The sequence below is a fragment of the Seriola aureovittata genome, chromosome 4, assembly GCF_021018895.1.
Source record: "Seriola aureovittata isolate HTS-2021-v1 ecotype China chromosome 4, ASM2101889v1, whole genome shotgun sequence".
NCBI classification, from domain to species: Eukaryota; Metazoa; Chordata; class Actinopteri; order Carangiformes; family Carangidae; genus Seriola; species Seriola aureovittata.
Window position 1 is genome coordinate 4,841,228 of NC_079367.1, and position 19,214 is coordinate 4,860,441.

At 42.3% G+C, this 19,214-nt stretch overlaps 1 protein-coding gene and 1 long non-coding RNA gene across 2 annotated transcripts in view; one reads left to right on the plus strand and one right to left on the minus strand.

The window, feature by feature from the left end:
- dpf1 (double PHD fingers 1) overlaps nucleotides 1-19,214 on the minus strand; it is a 41,335-nt gene that overhangs the window by 17,134 nt on the left and 4,987 nt on the right. Inside the window, exons 2-8 of the mRNA XM_056375048.1 lie at nucleotides 12,199-12,228; nucleotides 11,477-11,637; nucleotides 9,582-9,689; nucleotides 8,890-9,017; nucleotides 7,552-7,641; nucleotides 6,475-6,553; nucleotides 6,214-6,345 (exon numbers count right to left, since the gene is read on the minus strand). Coding sequence (XP_056231023.1) covers nucleotides 6,214-6,345; nucleotides 6,475-6,553; nucleotides 7,552-7,641; nucleotides 8,890-9,017; nucleotides 9,582-9,689; nucleotides 11,477-11,637; nucleotides 12,199-12,228 — 728 coding nt within the window. The remainder of the gene's footprint in view (nucleotides 1-6,213; nucleotides 6,346-6,474; nucleotides 6,554-7,551; nucleotides 7,642-8,889; nucleotides 9,018-9,581; nucleotides 9,690-11,476; nucleotides 11,638-12,198; nucleotides 12,229-19,214) is intronic.
- Nucleotides 7,335-9,018, plus strand: LOC130168300 (uncharacterized). The gene is made up of 3 exons (XR_008827410.1): nucleotides 7,335-7,405; nucleotides 7,612-7,694; nucleotides 8,941-9,018. It is a non-coding gene; the product is annotated as an uncharacterized LOC130168300 (long non-coding RNA).

The window sequence follows — 19,214 nt, forward strand, 5'->3', positions numbered from 1 at the left end:
GACAACAGATCCAGACTGGGGAGTGGCCATTTTAGGTTGGTCAGCGTTGGTTTATATTGATGTTGGTTGATCAAAATTCGTCCTTCAATCCTCTGTCTGCAGACAGCGGGAGGAGGAGGACAGGGAGGCCATTTTGAGACACAAGGCAAAAAATACTGGAGAGGGGAAAAAAAAAACACAACAACCAACAATGGTGAGTAGGAACAGAGGGAAGCTGACCTTCAAAGGGCTCAATTACATGTCACACACACACATACACACACACACACACACATACACACTCAAAGTTGGGCATGATTGCCCATACAGCACATTCACACGACTCAGTGGCAGACACGAACGCAAACACACAGACACACACCAAAAAGAAATGGACGTGTGTGTGTGTGTGTGTGTTGTGTGCATTTTGAGACACACTCTGAGCGTCCCTGCTGCTCCACACCGTAGGACCGTCTGTCCGTCCAGATAAAGTGGCCTCTGAATCTCAGCTCTGATTTGAGAAGGGGGATTTAATGACAACTACCCCCCCCACCTCGACTTGCCCCTCTGCCTCTCTCTCTCTCTCTCTCTGTCTTTCTTTTATTTCTCTCATTCATTCATTAATTCACAGTTGCTGTTCCTCTCAGTTTGTCTCCTTCTTGCAATCTATCTTATTTCTGCTATTTCACTATTTCTCTTTCTTACTTGCTCGCTCATCTACCTCCTTCCCTTCTGCTCTTTCTCTCTTTATCCCTCTCTCTCTCTTTCTCTTTCTCTTTCTCTCCATACCACAAAACCAATTTTCAGGTGGACACTGCAGGGCCGACCTCTAAGTAAACATCCCCCTTATTCATCCACTTCTCCTCAGCCTCCTCCTCTTCTTCCTCCTCTTCCCCCACCACCCCCTCCAACCATCACATCAATGCCAAAAGAGAACCCCCACACCTCCACCCGCCATCCTACTCTCCCTCCCTCCCCACCTCCAACCTTCTTCTTCTCCTCTTTAGAAGAAAATAAGTAAAAAAAAAGAGTTTTAAAAAACAACAACAACAACAACATAGTATGTGGTGCAGTCATGAATTTTAATGGGGCTGATCATTTTGAGTGAGCAGTATATCGGCTGGGATCCAGATATACAGGGAGGTTTAATAGATGTTGGCTGATTTTGGTGATTGTGCTCAGGGGGAGTGTAGACACAAAACAAAGAAATAAATTAAAAGAAAATCCAAAGCTGGTTGACAGACGAAGCAGAATAAGAGAGAGGAGGAGAATGGAAAACCGGAGGCAGAACAGGAGGGGAGAGAGAGAGGAGGGTTAAGTGAGGATGCAGAGAAAGAGGAGAAGAGGAAGGTGGTGAAAGATGGACGAAGAGAAAGACTGAGAGGGAAAATCTCATCTCCTGGTGGAATAATCTGCCATTTATCACACTGATGGAAAAACAGGGAGTGAGGACGGAGCTGGAGGAGGCTCAGAGAAGACTTTATAGTTGTATAGTTTTCCTGCTAAGTTTTAGCTTGGATGCTGCATACACACACTCCAGCGTCTAGACGGTTTTTGAGCAAGAATATAGCATGAATTATGCATGCAGGGTTGCTCTCATTTGGTGGAGCCATATTAATATTATCACATATGTGGCAATGTACGGAAGGGAAGGGTGGAGGGGGCTCCTTCATGACACTCAGTAGATTGGGGAAAGCTGTAATGGCACACACACACACACATTAATGTATTCACACACTCAGAGCCTTGCAGATGCATGTATACGTGTGCATGTGGACACACACACACATATACATACACACCAACCAAAAGGGGCTAAGCTTCCTTTTTCATTTCAGCAGAGAAGATTGCATTTTCTGAGGCTGTGTGTGTGTGTGTGTGTGTGTGTGTATGTGAGAGAGAGTGTGTGTGTGTGTGTCTGTGTGTATGTGTGTCTGTGTGTGTGTGCGTGCGTGCGTGCGCATGTGTGTGATTACTGACTGTTTGGGAGGGAGTGATGGGGGATATTAAACGATTCAAATGCTGTCTCTCTTGCTCTCCTCCACTGGAGAGACCTTAGACTGCAGCATGGTCACACACATACACACACACACGCACACACACGCACACACACACATATATATATATATATATATATATACACATACCAGGCCAGTCTGTTCTGTCAGACAGTCCAATTTAAAAACACACACTGCCAATTAACTGAAACTGAGTTTCAGTGTGCACATTGTTGCAGTGCAGCATGCACAGATAATGTGGATATGTGTGTTTTTGTGTGTTTATCTGTGTTCTATTCTGAGCAAATTGCTTGTTTTAAGACCAGGAGGAACAAAGAAAGTGGATGAATCGTCTGTGTTCGCTTTTCAAAAGTCCACAGCTATTTCTCTTGGTTTTTTTTTTACGAGTGTGAACAACTGTAGCCATTTTACTGACGATTACTGACCAGAACACAATCTCCCGCAGGATAAATGTATACTATTATCCTTAAAAGAAGTGTTCACAAACAAACAAAACACGCAGACACAAGACAACACCGAACAAAAACCACAGGCTGATAGAAAACTGGCCCTGGGGGTGAAAATAAATAGCCACAAAGAAACAAAGACGGCAAGCAATTTGGTTAGTGTGGATGCCGCCGCTGACAGGAAGAGGAGGTTTGAGGTCTGAGTCATGACCTGCTCATAGAAACCTAAATATTTGCTTCACTTGTTGTTATTATTCTCCTATGCTAGTCATTAGCAGAGCCTTTGCAGTCCTGCGATAACTGCAGTCTTGGGATGCCAACAACCCTCAGCTACTACCACTCAGTGCTTTTTACTGCGCAAGTGATCTTTGGACAATCTTGTTCTACTCTTCAAATGCTTGCACAAACCTGTGTCCCTCCAGGTTTTGCACTAGGCCCCTTTACAGCTTCAGGAAGTCTGCCAATATTCAGTGAGTCTCATACTTGATCTGATTAAATATAAGCCAAAAGTCCCACAAGAGATGATGTGGCATGAGGAGAAATCCACACTGACACTCAATGTGAGTAAATGCACATGAGCCAGCCTTACATGAGACATTATTCATGATGGGCATTATAACTTGTCAAACACAGGTGTAAATAATAACATTTATAATGGCCACATTTCATTAAATTGCTCCGTGCAGCAGGCTCGGTTTCCCTCTGGCATCTTAAGGTTAAAATGAACTTAGCCCATAGATTTACAATTGGACTAAGCGCATCTTAGCCTTAAGATGCTTCAGGGAAACAGGGCCCTGGTTTGTACATACTAGCTTATTGAAACACATAAATGAAATGGAGCCATCATCAAGTTTCACCTGTGTTGTTCCTGCTACATATCAAAATGTTGTCTGTGAGAAGACTACACTAAATTTAAAATCAGCTAAATGTCAAATACACTACGGTTAAAATATGGTTAGCACTAGGCAACAAAAGAATTGGTTAAAGTTAGGTAAGGATTGAAAAAATTGCAGGTCTGTCTCCTTTTATTAAATTCAACCACGCTAAACCCCAAACTCCACACTCTTACTTCCAGCCTTGGTTTATAAAGCACACACTACACCCTGTGTTAGAACTGAACTAAATCATGAGGGGTACAACTATCCAGTGCGAACTCATCTCCTGTAATTGAGATGTAAGAAAAATGATGGGTATACTCCCAATGACAGTACCTACTGCAACAACAGTGATCCTCTGCATTAATGATTCATTATTGTGACACAAAGTATGTTTGATATCTTTGCATCTTTCCAAATCTTGGGTCAGTTAGTAACAAGAGTCTGCAGCCATGCTAACGGCTCTGTGAGGCTGTACTGTGAGCTAAATGCTAATGGTAAGCAGTTATAATGTTCAGCATCTTGATTTAGCATATTACCACACCAATATTTGCTGATTAGCGCTAAACAGAAAATACATCTGAGGCTGATGAAAATGTCATTAGCTTTTCAGGCATTTGGTGATAAACCAAAAAGTGCTGGACAAATTCCAATTTTGATCTGATGATGGAGCGAGAGGAAAAGTCAGGGAATCACCAAACTTATTACAATTCAAGGGAAGCATGAGCGTATTTACCAAATTTCTCCACAATCCATCCAATAGTTGTCGAGACATTTCACTCAAAACTACAGTATAAATGTGAACCTCATGGTTGCACTAGAGGAAATCAGTCAACAAAGTCTTTGGGATTCATGAATGTCTGCGCAAAATTTCATGGCAATGATATTTCAGTCTGGGATCAAAGTGGCAGTTGACCAACCAACAAACCAACCAACCATAGCGATTTATAAAAACATGCAACTAGAATACATGATTGTGTTTATCTAGGATTTACCACTATACAACCATCTGCTCCACTGTCCACCTGCATTTACATACATTCCTCCACCTTCTGGCAAGAAGTGCTTGAGGCATTTGCAAGTAATACCATGGGTCTTCATTATAACTACTTCATAATATTCTGGACCAGCGCGTTAATGGACACTCGTTAAGCCGTTGATGGCTGCAGTCATACTGTGTGCTGTAACTTTAAAGTGTGCTGGAAATTTCCCAGAGTGTCTGACTAGTGTTTGTTCGCTGACTGATGAGTGTTGATTGACGAGTCGTTTGTTCTCTCATTGAGCTGATGTGTCTCTGCAGGAGCTGTTGAAACTGTCTGAAGTGTTGCATTAACTCAGGTGGGTGATGACTGACGGAGACACTGTAATGGTTTTAAGCTTTACACTGTCAGAGGAAGATTAACATTAATCATTTTGCTGCAATGTGGAGAACCTTTTACTGCATGTAAATAGTTACCTTGACACATTTCTTGTACATTATTATTAAAATAGATATCCATATGATCCCCTGTGCTTGTTGGCAGCTGACTCTGCAGTGTATCTGACTGTCACACCTTCATCGCAAGAGCTCTGCAAAAATGCCAATAGACTTGGAGTCAAGTATTCTGGCAATGGATAGGAGACAACAGGCTTAAGTGTGTCTATCAGAGTAAAACCACTAACTTTTCATGGAAGACATGCATATACTGCAGATGTTTGTCTGCATTCGTACTAAGGTGCTGTGACATAATCCTTGCTGTCACTGTTGTTGTCTCCACTGAGACTCCCATCTTCGACTGCGGCTACATAAACACATTATTGCAAAATGATAAAATTACACAGAACTGTGTTATGTCATTAACTAATAAGGTAAATGAAACTAATGGAGTTTCAATTTTCTCCAATTTTCTTTTAGGCTTGTTAGATCCGTTAAATGTTACTTAAACATCATTAAAGGTCCCATATTGTATAAAGTGACATTTCCATGTCTTTTTTGATTATGAAGCAGGTCTAGCTTCTATATTAACACTGTGAAAGTATCAAAGCCTCAGTCCACAGAGAAATGCACACAGCCTGTATTCAGCGACTGAGCCTTAAAACGATCAGACAGAACTTCCCTACTTTGTGATGTCACAACAAAGCAGTCACTGCTCCCAGCCATGCCCCAAGCCCTGCCCACCCAGACCCACCATCCAAGAGTGTTTACCTTTAATCTGTTATATTTTCATTCAATCACTCAGAAAACAGTCAACTAATCAGAGGAGAGGTTTAGAGCCTGAGAAAGGAGATGCAAAACTACATTGAGATGACTTTTTGCTCTTAAAACTACAAATATATTTTCTTATGGATTTCAAAAATTCAAATGAAACAGAGGAAAAGTGTAAAATATGGGACTTTTAAATATAATTTCCATCCATAACTGCACCATCAGTTCACCAAAGCTAACGTCTGACCCTTGTTTATCGCAGGTCAAGCAGTGGGCTGAGAAGCCAGGTGAGTTGACTCACACTGACTCATTTTCATCTACCGCAAGCACAGTTCAAGACTGCGTCACTGCATCAGTCTGAACAGGGGAATCTGCTGGAGCTGAGGAAATCAGCTAAACCCAGTACTCCACTGGGAGAAATCTTATCTTTCATCCACATGAGTGCAAACTTTGGATTTAGCTCAGTCAGCACTGTAACTATCTATAAAACTGCAGGAGGAACTCCAGGACGATCAATAGTTCTTGATAATATCCTGATTATTAAGGCTCACTGGAATGACCCTGAAATTGCTACACCCACTACATGTTCATTCTGTAACTGAGGACCCAGAATCAGCGTGTCCAGCCAACCGAAACACTCTACATCAGGTAAATAATGACGGACGACGAGACAACTGCAAGTAAGTTTAATATTCAGACAGCAGACTCACGCTTGTGGTTGTTCTTGCGCTGGAAGGGTAGCGTGTGTCGCTCCGAGTCTTCCTCCCCCTCCTCATCTGCCAGGTGGGTGTGAGTATAATGGTAACTCAGCCCTGGGCGGTTCTTATAGCGCTTTCCACAGACTGGAAGACACACACACACACACACACACACACACACGTACAGTATATATAATATTAGTATTCTGTACATGTAAGCTAAGAATAGTTACATGAAGAGAAACATGAATGAGGATGTAAAGTTGCACTCACTGTCACAGACGTAAGGCTTGTCTCTGTCTTCAATGGCAGGCAGCTCTTGTCTCTTTCTCATGCCCCCAACACCGTAGGCCTGCAGCGAACACACACACACACACACACACACACACACACTTGTAAATAACTCTCAACTGTACATGAGATACACACAAAAAGTTTGAACTTCCCCTGTACGCACACATACACACAAAAAAAAGAGTGTAAGAGCACACTCCTCATTTGTGTGTTCAAGTGTCTACATACTCACATATACACATTCATGCGCGCACACACGTTTGCATTCTAATCATCTGCTCTCAGTGTAAAGCTCCACTTCCAGCAGGAGGGGGCTGATGACACCTAGCAGGGGAGCAACAGCTCCAATTAGCAACCCTGGTGTCTGCGTGTGAGCATGTGTGTGTGTGTGCGTGTGTGTGTGTGCCTATGTGTATATGTGTGTGTGTGACGCGTTCCAGAATAAATTGTTAACACTTGATTATCTTCCCATAGGATGCCCAAAAAGAGTGCGGAAAAAAACCTGTCTGATCTAATCAAAGTTGTAAAAAAAAAAAAAATAATGTCCCAGCATGATTTCAATTTCTGGATCTGTTTGCATGTACCAGTGTTCTTGGTTTGACATGTCATTACATTACAGAGGGTGGCATACAGAGCAGGTGCAAAATCATACTATGTGAAATACATCAAGTCGAAACTATCATATTCTCAGACCTGAAAAAGAAAGATTCTTGTAGATGTGATGGAAATTTTTAATCCCAGATTTACAGGCTGAAACTTTCCTGATAATTCACACGTGCATGTTGTGCTTGGGTATTGTACGTCAGAATATCTTACAGGTTGTCATCTTAAACTGTTGTCTAATTCAGAACTGTTTGTGCTTCACAGGAAGGACACTGAACTTTCACCTCAGGTCCACCACAGTTTGACCGTGAGTTCAGTCTGGAAGATTTTTTGCAGACTTTGGCTTCTTCCTCTTTACTGACAGCCAAACAATGTCTTTCCGAGCTTGTTGGTTCAGTATAAAATGATCATGGATAAAAAAAAAAAACAGTGATAGTGTCATTGTTGTCTTACCCGTGCTTTGGTACGGTTCTTTCTCTTCGGAACGTCTTCCTCCATCTCATCCACCTCCAGCTCGTGAGGGAAATCCCCGACAAGCAACTTCTATGGGTCAGACATAAAACGAGAGAGAGGGAGCAGTATGAACTGTAAGACAGGTTAGTTTGTTTTGTTTTGTTTTTCTTTACTTTTCTTTTCTTTTCTCGACCCATGGGTGGCCATGAAATTGCACTCCTCCCTGCTGATTTTGGGGGTGTTTGCTTAATCCCAGTGGAAGTGTAAGAGCAGAACCATTAACGCTAAACATAGCCAAATGTGTCAACATTTCATTGAAATAAACAATTCGATTAACAACTTCCTCAACTGAAGGGATTCAAAATGCAATTTAGTATTCCACTTCTATAAAGCCAGGGGACTCTCAAGAGGCACATTAAAACAGGAAAGATAAAAAATCAAGCAGCAAGGTCTGAAATATCCTGGTTTTTAGAGCCTTATATGGGTGAAGCCCCCAAAACTTTCCCATAGATAGCCCCTTTTATGAGACCGATCTCCCTCTTCTTTCAAACCCCCCACCTTCAATACAAGAGGCTTTTAGTTTTCATGTCTTTATAGGAAAACACCAGCGTAATGTTGAAAGACTTTAATCTGATTATGGTAAAAAGACAGCAGTAAGGTGCTGAAGTAAAGCCCAGCTGAGACAGCCTCCAGGCTTGGTTGTAGTTAGAGGAAGCCTTGGGTTAGAGGCCCTAAACACTACTTTGGCTCTCAAAGAGCTGTGAGGGCCACTCACTCAACAGCTGATTGATTAGCTGTCCATTTGAGTTCAAGAGTTCAAGAGCAGCGGCCTCTAGCTGGTGAAACACTCAGCCAGATGAGCATCAAAGTTTTCGCTCCGAAGTTACTGAGAGCCACATGTTGTATAAAGGACGACGGAGAGCAAAGAGGCAGCTCGATCTTTCCTAAAATGTCCTTTGTTCACAAGGTTGGTCTGTAAAACATGTGAGTGGATTCTGTGTAAAACACCAATACTGGCTGCTGTGCAATCGCACACAGTCACAAGCACATACACACACACACACACACACACACACACACACACACACACACACACATACATACACTCTACGCCAGGAGGGAGTTGTCAGAGCCGTGGGAGCCATGTCACCAACAAAACACACACTCGGAGAGAGACAAAGGCAGAGACAAAGAAACACAAACACAGAGGGTAATACAGACAGATAAAAAGAGATGGAGAGGCTGACATAAGAGGAAAACAACAGGAACAAGACACAGAGAACAACAAAGAACTGACGAGGGAAATGAGAGGGAAGAAAGAGAAACGACGAGTCTCACCTGACACTCGCTCATTGGCTCTTCTTCCTTGGTTTCTACCTTCTTGTCCAGGGTTTCCCCGGCGAGCAGCGACTCCAGCACAGGACCATCAGGGATGCCCCCCTCCTTCTTTAGAGAGGCCTCGTAGTCTGGGGAATGAGACAATTGCAATCAGAAAACAGCAGAGATCTCATATTCATGCTGACATGCTCATTGAAGCTGACACTGCCCTGAGGACACGAAATTTGGCTGATTCATGAAGGCACAAGGACCTCGGCAGTGTACAGAGGCTGCAGCGATCATCTGCAATTTGTATGAAATATCACATGACTGAGGGTGTTGCATGAGGGAAGTCTCCACATTTTCTTAACTGATGTTTTCTCTTCATGTAACCCACTTACTACAGAGTAAAACTTAAAGCTACTCAAAGGGAAATAAAAGAAACATGCTAGCAGTTTTTATAGTATTTTCAATGTATTTTTTTATTGTAATTTATTATAATTTGAATGGACTTTTGGGAGACTAGCTTTAAGTTAAAACAGAACAAAATAAAAATAAATAAATAAACAAACAAATAAAAGGGGAAAGTGGCAGGTTAAGGGGTTCGATGTTAATGTCCAGCATTCATTTACATCTGCCCCACAGATTGACGGAGTCCACAATGCTGTTAGTGGAAAAAGTTCCTCAAATGGGCCGGCTCATTTACTCCTTACCGATCTTGAACTCGATCGGTACAAGCCGCGGGTCCTCCAGGATGTTTAGCCGTCTCTTCTTGCGCCAGCAGCGAGCAGGATATGTGTACAACTGACCTGGAGCATGACCTGAAACACAGAGGAAAACACGGCTTGATATAGGACGTACTAATTAGAAAACAGAAAACAAAAGTTTCAAGCATGATGTGCTGGAATATTTTATGATATTCTTACATTGGCTTAAGTTTGTTGTTTTGTTCATGTTTGCTCTGTGACACTGTCCAAAATGCTAACACATCACAGCTTAGTGTATTAGCATGATAACATATACTAATTTGCATGTGACGCAAGTACAGCAAAGGCTGATGGGAATGTCTTTAGTTTTGCAGGTATTTGGTGATAAAATGAAGTCATAGAAACCAACATAGATTAGGGGGTTATTACAATTGATTGAGTGCAACAAATTTCATAACAATCTGCTTAACAGAAGTCAAGACATTTCAACTGTTTCATTTTGAAGTCTTTGGGTTTTTGGTTGCTTCAAGCGTTTACGTCTCCTAGAAATACTGGTGTTAACAAGTGACTAAATGATGCTACAGAGGTTGTCAGGGACCTTAAATGTCATCATCATCATCATCATCTACTCACCAGTCCACCTTTACAGCCTTGTTGTGTTTATACTCACGTTTTTTGCAAACTATGGCTAATTTTGTGAGAGGAAGTGCTTTGTAGAAGAGGTAAGAGCTAAATAAAACTACAAGTTGGAGGTTTAGTGGTGGTGGAGTTGAAGTCATGCAACTGTGCTGTAATTTGTTTACAGCCTAACATTAGCTTTTTTACGTCTTTGGGCTTCAAAAATCATATAAGAGGTGTTTAATTGTGAAGATTACCGTGTTGAACAAAACGTGTCAGTATCATAAACTTTTTATATTAGTTTATATTCTGCAGTAACCCAAAAGCCAATGTAAAAGTCCCATTGGAACCAGCATGATGCTAACATCAGGGCTGGCCTACAAAAAAACATCATCCCTGCGGCACTATTGTGGTAAAAGAGTTGGACTGACTGACTGGCTTTTCCATCCCTAGAGCCACAACTCTAGCATGGCCAAAAATATAAATGGTTGTGGTGTAAATGGTTGTTTGTGGTACTGTACATGCTTCCAACCCAAAACCGTGTAATTATTAATACGGTTTTTAAATATACAGAAAACTACTTTTTCTTGGTTTTAGAAAACTTTATCTGAAGGTTCTTTCTAATGAATAGTCAGCCATTAAAAAATCTATTCAATTTACCAAATAGGAATGAAATCTTAAATCTTAAATACATGCAAATCAAGTCAATCAATTTAATTCGGCACTATTGTATGCAAATCAAGTAAGAGCTAAAAAGTAACTAACAAACAAAAGGATTATACTGGCAGACACATAGCCTACAAACTCAAGTTTTAACACACTCATGCACTCGTGCACACACACACACAAACACACATAAAGTGCACTCTCTCTGGAATAGTTGGTGCCAGCGGCGTATCATTGCCTACAGGGGTGTCTGATTCACTGCCAAAATACACTGATGTTACAGAGAAAGAGAAAGCGATGAGAAAACACCCTTTGGGGAAAGTAAAAAAAAAAAAAAAAGTTGAGGTGTGAAAGGTAGGAGGCCTGGAAAAGAGGAGGAGGAAATGAGGGAGGAAGGAAAGAGAGACAGAAACAAGCAGAGGAGGGGAAGGAAGCCGCAGGACAAATGACTGGAGAGAATAATTTGTGTAGCACAACAGCTGGCAAATACAACACACACACACACACACACACACCAACAAAGAAGAGTGCTCTGGAGTACTCCTCAAGCGCCAGCCAGCCACTCTTTATTTTTGCCCAGGTATCAAACGCACAAACACACACAGAGAGACACACACCCGGTCCACGGTGGTTCTTCTCCATCCAGATGTAACAGTTGCTCTGGGCGACGCCGGTCTGGGAGTCCAGGAAGGGCAGACGCATGGAGCGCTCGGCACACAGACGGGCATTGTAGCTGCGACAGTGTTCAATGGCCTCCTTATAAAACTCCTCACCGAGACTGAGGGAGGAGAAAGGGTAATAGGAAGAGGGAGGAAGTGTGTGTGTGTGTGTGTATGGGTGGGGGGGGGGGGGGGGGGGGGGGGGGGGTCAAAGGTGAAGGAGAGGGAGGGAATACAGTCCAACATCAGTGGGGAAACACTGCATGTGTGTGTGTATGTAGTGTGCACACACTTCTAAGTGCATGTGTGTAAGTCAAAAGGGGCAGTAAGTGCACAGTCATGGGCAGCTATTGTGTGTGTGTGTGTGTGTAGGCAAGCCATGGAGATGCACAGTCCTATTAACCTGGGTCACAGCAGATGAGCTGGCAGTGACACACTGTTAAAACCACACACACACACACACACACACACACACACACACACACACACACACACACACACACACACACGCAGTACAGTAACACATTTTTCACTGTGAGGACAATGTCGACTGTGCACTGTATTTTCTCACCTGTACAAGTGTGAGTTTGATTAACATTCAGTGTAATATTCATCTCTTTGTTCCTCCCTCCCTCCTTCCTTTCACCCCTCCTCCCCCCATCTCTCTTCCTCCCTCTTACCTGTTCTTGATGACTGCACCTCCAGATTGCCTGTAGGGAGAGGAAGAAGAAGAAGAAGAAGAAAAAAAAACCAATAGATGTGTGGTGAGTCACTCATACACCCCACCCACCCTTCATTTGGCTTCTCATTATTTTACATCTTTCCTTCACTCTTTAACACCTTCACTTTTATCTGAATTGTGTCCCCTGCTTTTCTTCTTCTTTTTTTTTTTTTTTTGGCGTGTTTAACTTTCACACTTTAAATTTTCCTCGTTCTTCCCACTTCTGTCTCTCCTCTCTTTGTCTCACTCCTGTTAATCACCCCTCTCTCGTGTCTTCCTGCTGAGTGCAGACATCAAGGTCACTCTGCTATACAGACGGTGGTTACAGGACACACAAAACTACAGCTGCACACGCACACAGCTACAGCACAGGGCCAGCAGCAACCTCAGAAAAAACTGTGGAGTGCAGTCGCTGATATTTGCTGGATTTGGTTTGTGCATCCTCCAAAAGGAAGTTACTAACTAATTGATTAATTAATTGTGCAGGACATTTTGCAGCAGCAGATGTGGACTTCAAAAATTTGGTTGTAATGTTGCACATTATGTTTATGCATTTTGGTATTATGTTTAAGAAAGACTCCACCAATGTCACATTGCACTCCTACAGCACTGTGAGACTCAGCGGTGACAGTTTGAAAAAACAAAGGATCACAGCTGATGCAACAACCTTTTTTTTTTTTTATTCCATGTATTCAAAACCAGGCGCCTGCATTACCCACAATGCAACAAGACCGCTGACAGTCAGACTTAGAAGTGTTACTGCAGCTAAGGTAGCCTTGAGCCTCAAGCAGAGATGAGGAGCGAGTTACAGAGGTCTGATAAGCTCACTTCTTTCTAACACTGCACCACACTCTAGATTTGTTTTATTTTTACGCTTGACGTCTTCAACCAACACTGACTCAAGTGACATCACTATAGGTAATTTATCAGATTTCCCTTTGGACCCACAAAAGCCTTTTTACAACTTTTTACAACTTTCACATAAGCAGTCGTGCTCCCCAACACCTGTAAGCAGACTTTAATGTTTAAATCAGTCCCTTTAAATCGGCTACACATATATCTCCTAGCAACAAGCAGAAACACAGCTAACAATAAAGTTAGTTATCAATACTGCAGCTTTTGTAGCTTTGACACTTTAAAAACAGGCTACATCTAAAAGAACCTGGCCAAACAATTACCGGTACAGAAGAAATTATTGCATGGCGAGTGGAAAAAACAACCCTAAAACTTGTTCGGGCCTCATCCATTATGCACCATTTTGCAATGATTGGATGAAATTTGTTGTTGTAAGAAAAAGCAGTTTTTACATAAAATCCAAAATGGCAAACCAAAGAATCCTCCAGAAAAAATGTATCCCGTATTAGCGCTATCTGCACCAAAATCTAATCAGTTCCTTCTTGGCCCAAGGCCTAGGTTTCTGCCAAATTTTACTGAGATCTGTTAAATAGTTTTTGAGATATCTGCTAATTAACAGACAAAAAGCAAACAAACTCTGGGGACTAAAAGCCTCCTTGGCTGGGGTAATTATTGAAATTTGCCACAACAACACACTACAACAACACTGTGAAGGTACAAACAGAGCATATAATCATCTTTTATTAGGATAAAAGCAAACTTAGGTTTGAAAGTATTTGACTTTTCGACAAGACACTAAAACAAAAAGAAGATTATTTATGGTTTAATGTCTTTAGAAGCTGGATTAAAGTGTTTTTTTTTTTTACAGGAAATAAGATGTGTATGTGTGTGGGGGTGGCTTTTTTTGAAAATGTCAAGTAGAATAAACTATCCTGGTTGGAAAAAAGGAACAAGGACAGATTCAACTCTACCATCAGACCCAGCAGATGCTGGTGAGGTCTGACAGCTCGCGCGTGGCGTCTTCAAAAACCTCCTAAACCAGTTCTGCGGCCCGTCACCGAACGTATGACATTTAAAGGATGTGATCAGGGCGTCAATATGTGAGGAGCGCTGTAGTCATGTCCGTTAATGTGTCGCTGGGAATGAGCTGCTTGCCTAATGCTGAAGAGAACATGTTTCTTTCGGGCTCTGAGTCTGCAACTGGCTGTGCGTATGAGCATAGGAGTATTTTATGGAGGTATGTCAGCAGAACTTTTCCTAATCCTCCCTGCGGTTTACAATAAACAAATGAAGAATGGAGCAGGATAGAGGTCGGTTAGATCCACACAGCCAGTCACACAGTGTTCGACCATTATAAAATACTGCAGGTAAAAGCAACACCTAAATGCCTGAATTTCAAATTAGAGTGTGTACCAGTCGAAAGCGTGTGTCGCTAAAACAGAGAGGCAGCCGTTCCCCTGGACACAAGTATACCTACTGTTTGCATATAAATAGTCATGAAGTGGGAAAGTAAACACTCACACACGCTGAGAGGTGCTCAAAGTGTCGCATACATTCAAAGAACACGGGTCCACAAAGCCTTACATACTGCCTTTTAAAATATTAAGAGTAACATGGTGAATAAAAGACTTGAACTTCAAGAGCTGCACTGGTGACCAAAGTGGAATACCAGAGAGAGAGCGACTGAGTGGAAGGGGGGGAAAAAAGGAAAACATTCAAAATGTAAAACAGCTCACCCCTGAGCTCCCTATCCACCTCCTCCCTCAGCACCGCTCTCACTTCAAACCCCTACTCCCTTCCATCCCTCCATCACCTCCATCCTTCTCTCCTCTGCTGCCTTTAGAGGTACTGGAATAAGCCCCCCCCCCCTTCGATAATAAGTTGACAGCTGTAGAAAATGGCTTCTTTCAATTTGGGTGCTCCCAATCTCATTATATTGTGATAGCAGAGCTGCATGACTGTTTGCCTGTTTGGAGGCTTGTACGTGAGAGGTGCAGAGGATCTCAGAGTGGAGGCTGAGAGGGAGATGCACAAAGAGAAAGAGAAAAAGTTGGGAGAAGACACTTGAGGAAAGAGAGAAAGGGGAATGAGAAGGGCAGAAGAGGGAAAATGAGAAAGCACCAGCAGAACGAGCAGAAAGGTAGAAGGCGAAGAGGTGAGAGGAGGAAAGGGACGAGCAGTAAGACAGAGAGAGACTGAAGTATTGAGCTCTGCAGAGCCAGAGCAGGACGACCTGTGAAAAGCTTAGCTCCCTGACGTTTAACAGCTGCAGACAGACACGTCTCAGGAACCCTCTATTACTGCTGCATTATATCCATCACAGAAAAATCACACTTTCAAAATCAATTTGTTAAATAATAATCTTCTTCTCTCAGATTCGATTAAAAAATTGCTTTGAAGGGTCGGGAAGAGCGTGATCAGCAAACATTCCCTCAAATGCTATCTCTCATCATGGCGACCAGCTTGCTATGAGTGAGCCTGAATTTCAGAGAAATAGACCTATTCTTAATTCAGCAAGGGACAACCTGTCCTCTCTCATGGATTGCATGAGGAACACAGATAATGCTTTAAAAACAGAGTTACATGAAGTTAATTTTTACTGGCTGACACATGTGCTTTGAAGTTAGCAGCCACTGGTAAGTTCATCAGTAGCACACTTCCTGTCAGAATGTAAAGATAAAGCTAAGTGACGTTGTGCACATGCTGCGCTGCAGAGAATCGCAGTTATACGTTATGGGAATTACATTTATTTGCTTTGTTGGCAAGACTTAGATGAGAAGACGCTAGATATGAGGCTAACTCACAGCCAGGAGACTGTTAGCTTAACTTACTACACAGACTGCAAACAGGATCTTGTTTGTTTAATACATACAACGATGTTTTGCACAGAGCCAGGTTAGGTGTTTCCTCAGTTCCAGTCTGTGACCTATAGGCATCATATTTAACATACAGACATGAGAGTGATATAAAACTTCTCATCAAACTCAGTGAGCAACATCTTAATGTAAATGGAAAAAAGAAACATTTACATTAAGATTTTGCTCACTTGCAAAATTGGTAAAATATGGTTGCAAAATATTTAATTCAATACTTCTCACTGCTAAGACACAATCACAGCTACTTTACAAGAGCTAGCTCAACATATTTGATACCTTTTCGATTCAGTAGTGGAATAGTAGAGCGCGTTTAAAGAGGGTTTAAACACATGGTTACAAAGCAGCGTGTGGTAGTATATTCACTTTATAATTCTTCGCTTTTGTGACCATGAAAACAGGAGAATGTTGACATAGCTAACCTGCCGCCTGCTATTTATTTGCTATTCATATGTTGATTATATTGATTGTATTGTCTTCGCTTGCTGTTTTCGTGTTTTGTTGTTTTGTGGTGTGCTGTGTTTTTCTACCACAGGGGAACACAGACGACCACAATGGAAATATAAAGCCTTCAGGTTTTATTGTGTTTTCATTCTCGGTTATTTTTAATGTATGTAATGACTGCAGTGCAGTGTGAGTTTTTTTTTTATCATCCAATACATTTAGTCATTCAGTCACACTATATATATTATATATATATATATATATAAAACACAGACCACAGAGAGGAACAGACAAACCAAACTGCCCATCATCAAACCACACCGCAGATGAAGAGAGGGGAAACCTGACGCCGCGCCAGCCCACACATTGTGGGTATATGTCTCATTCAGCATGAAAGCTAATTTTACAATTCTATTCAATTTCATTTTTGTAATAGTTTCAACATTTATTGCTATTTCAGGTTCATTCCAGCTATATTTTGGACTAATGGATGCACACAGACTCACAAGTGCACAGAGAAATACTAGCAGCTTTGGTAATTAACTGGCATAGAGCCAAATCTCCAACAAACTGGAGCTGACTACCAAAAATGTCCAGGCAGACATGACGGAAATGACAATCACACAGGCCTGCACTGTGCAAGGGCACAAAAACAATACAAAGGACACCTGTGCACGTGTATGCATGTGCGCACACACACACACACACACACAAAGAAATGTATGCTAGCAAATACATGCACATACTGTAACAAAACAAAGCAAAGAGGACGTACACTAATATGCACACACACGTAGAAATAAAACAAAGAGTTAGATGCAGACACACGTGGTATAATATTATGAACCTCTAACGAGAGGAGTACACACGCTAAATCATGATTAGATGAGGAAAAGGAATGAGAGCGCCTAGAGCGTGTAGTTTGTGTGTATATGTGTGTGTATGAATCTTAAGCCCACACTGAGCTGTCTGCCTCAGCCTGCACTAAGCAAACAGCAGGGAGGGAGAGGCCTTCATGGAAACACTGAAGAAACTGGAGAGTACATACACACACACACACACACACACACACACACACACACACATATAAATAAACACACTCGCGTTCCTGACAGGCAGTTGACATACAGCCTTCCTAAAAAGCACAGCCACCCCACCAGGCCCACCCCGGCTTAGCTATTGTCTGAATCTCTGGGTGATCCTTCACGTCCCATCCAGCAGGAGAAGTCCACTTCAGCACACACTGAGTCCAGTGTTGCAGCCATACTCAGCTAAAACACACACACACACACACAAACACACACTGCCGGCAGCAATTTATGGTTAAGGTGCAATTAACCACACCAATTAGCTGTTTCTCCAACAAATACAGAAACAGAGGGCTCCCCCTAGAGGTGAAATTACATCATTGAAGAGAAAGAGGGGAATCATAAAAATTAATCCACAATTACAAAAAAAAAAAAAAATGTCAATGCCAACAAAAGATTTCATTTCAACGGTGGTTTCCAACTGGGTGAAATGAGGTAATTAAACTGGAAGGAAATGAAGTAGTCTACATGTAAATGGCTTCATGAGGGCTGAGGGCAGATTGTATGGGAGTGTTTTGCACTTTACACTTTTCTTAGCTGCTGCCGAGACAGTGACTGTTAGCCCTGTATGTGTGTGTGTGTGTGTGTGTGTGTGTGTGTGTGTGTGTGTGTGTGTGTGTGTGTGTGTGTGTGTGTGTGTGTTGTGGGGGGGAGATGGGGGTTGGGGTTAGTTTTAAGCCTGTAAAAACACTTGTGCCTACATCTTCAAGTCTGTACACCTGGTCCACACACCTGTCTCATCCACCATTGTCCATCTGTGCAGTTACTCACACACACACACACACACACACACACACACACACACACACACAAGTGTTGTCTGGCCTACGGAGCTTTGTGTGTGTGTTCACAGTGGAGAACTAATATCAAGCGGCCTACTACTGTACTGTTCCTCCCCTCCCCCAACCCAGCCCTTCCATGGCTGAACTCAACAGATTAAACTATGCAATATCACCCTCACCAATTCACCCCTCCTCCTCCCTCTTCCCCCTCCACCTCCCCCATCCTCACCACCCTCAATTCAATTTCTTCTCCACTGTCCTCTCTGTCTCTCTCTCTCTCTCTCTCTCTCTCTCTTTCTCTCTCAGTGAAATGATTTGTCTTTTTTCTCTCTTTTTCCAATCCATGTGTATGCGTGTGCGTGTGAACACATTTTCCTGTTTTTCTGAAGATTGCAAAGCTGCAGTGGCACGGATATATACTATATATATACTATATATATATATATATATATATATATATATGTATGTATGTTTGGGTGCACACACCCACTCATATACATATACACATATACACGCATGCACGCTGATGCAAAGGCAAGAAGAGATGTTGTCCAGTATAGTTCTACCAAATAAAAAGGGGGAAACCATAACACACACTGGAGTACACACACACACACACACACACACACACACACACACACACACACACACACACACTGATGTGTCCAGCTCCTATGTCAGTTAATGAAAACAGGTACAGACATACCTTTGTGTTTGTAAGTGTGTATGTGTGTGACAGAGTGCATGTCAGTCAGAAAGACAAAGAGGCCACACACTCGGTGTGACAGTGACAGACAGACAGATGGACAGACAGGGGTGTGTGTGAATTTGTGTGTGTGTGTGTGTGTGTGTGTGTGTGTGTGTGGCGGTGTGTGCGGCAGTGTGTGCGCAGGAGCGGATGTCTGCCACACTACCAGCTGGGAAACGTCAGTT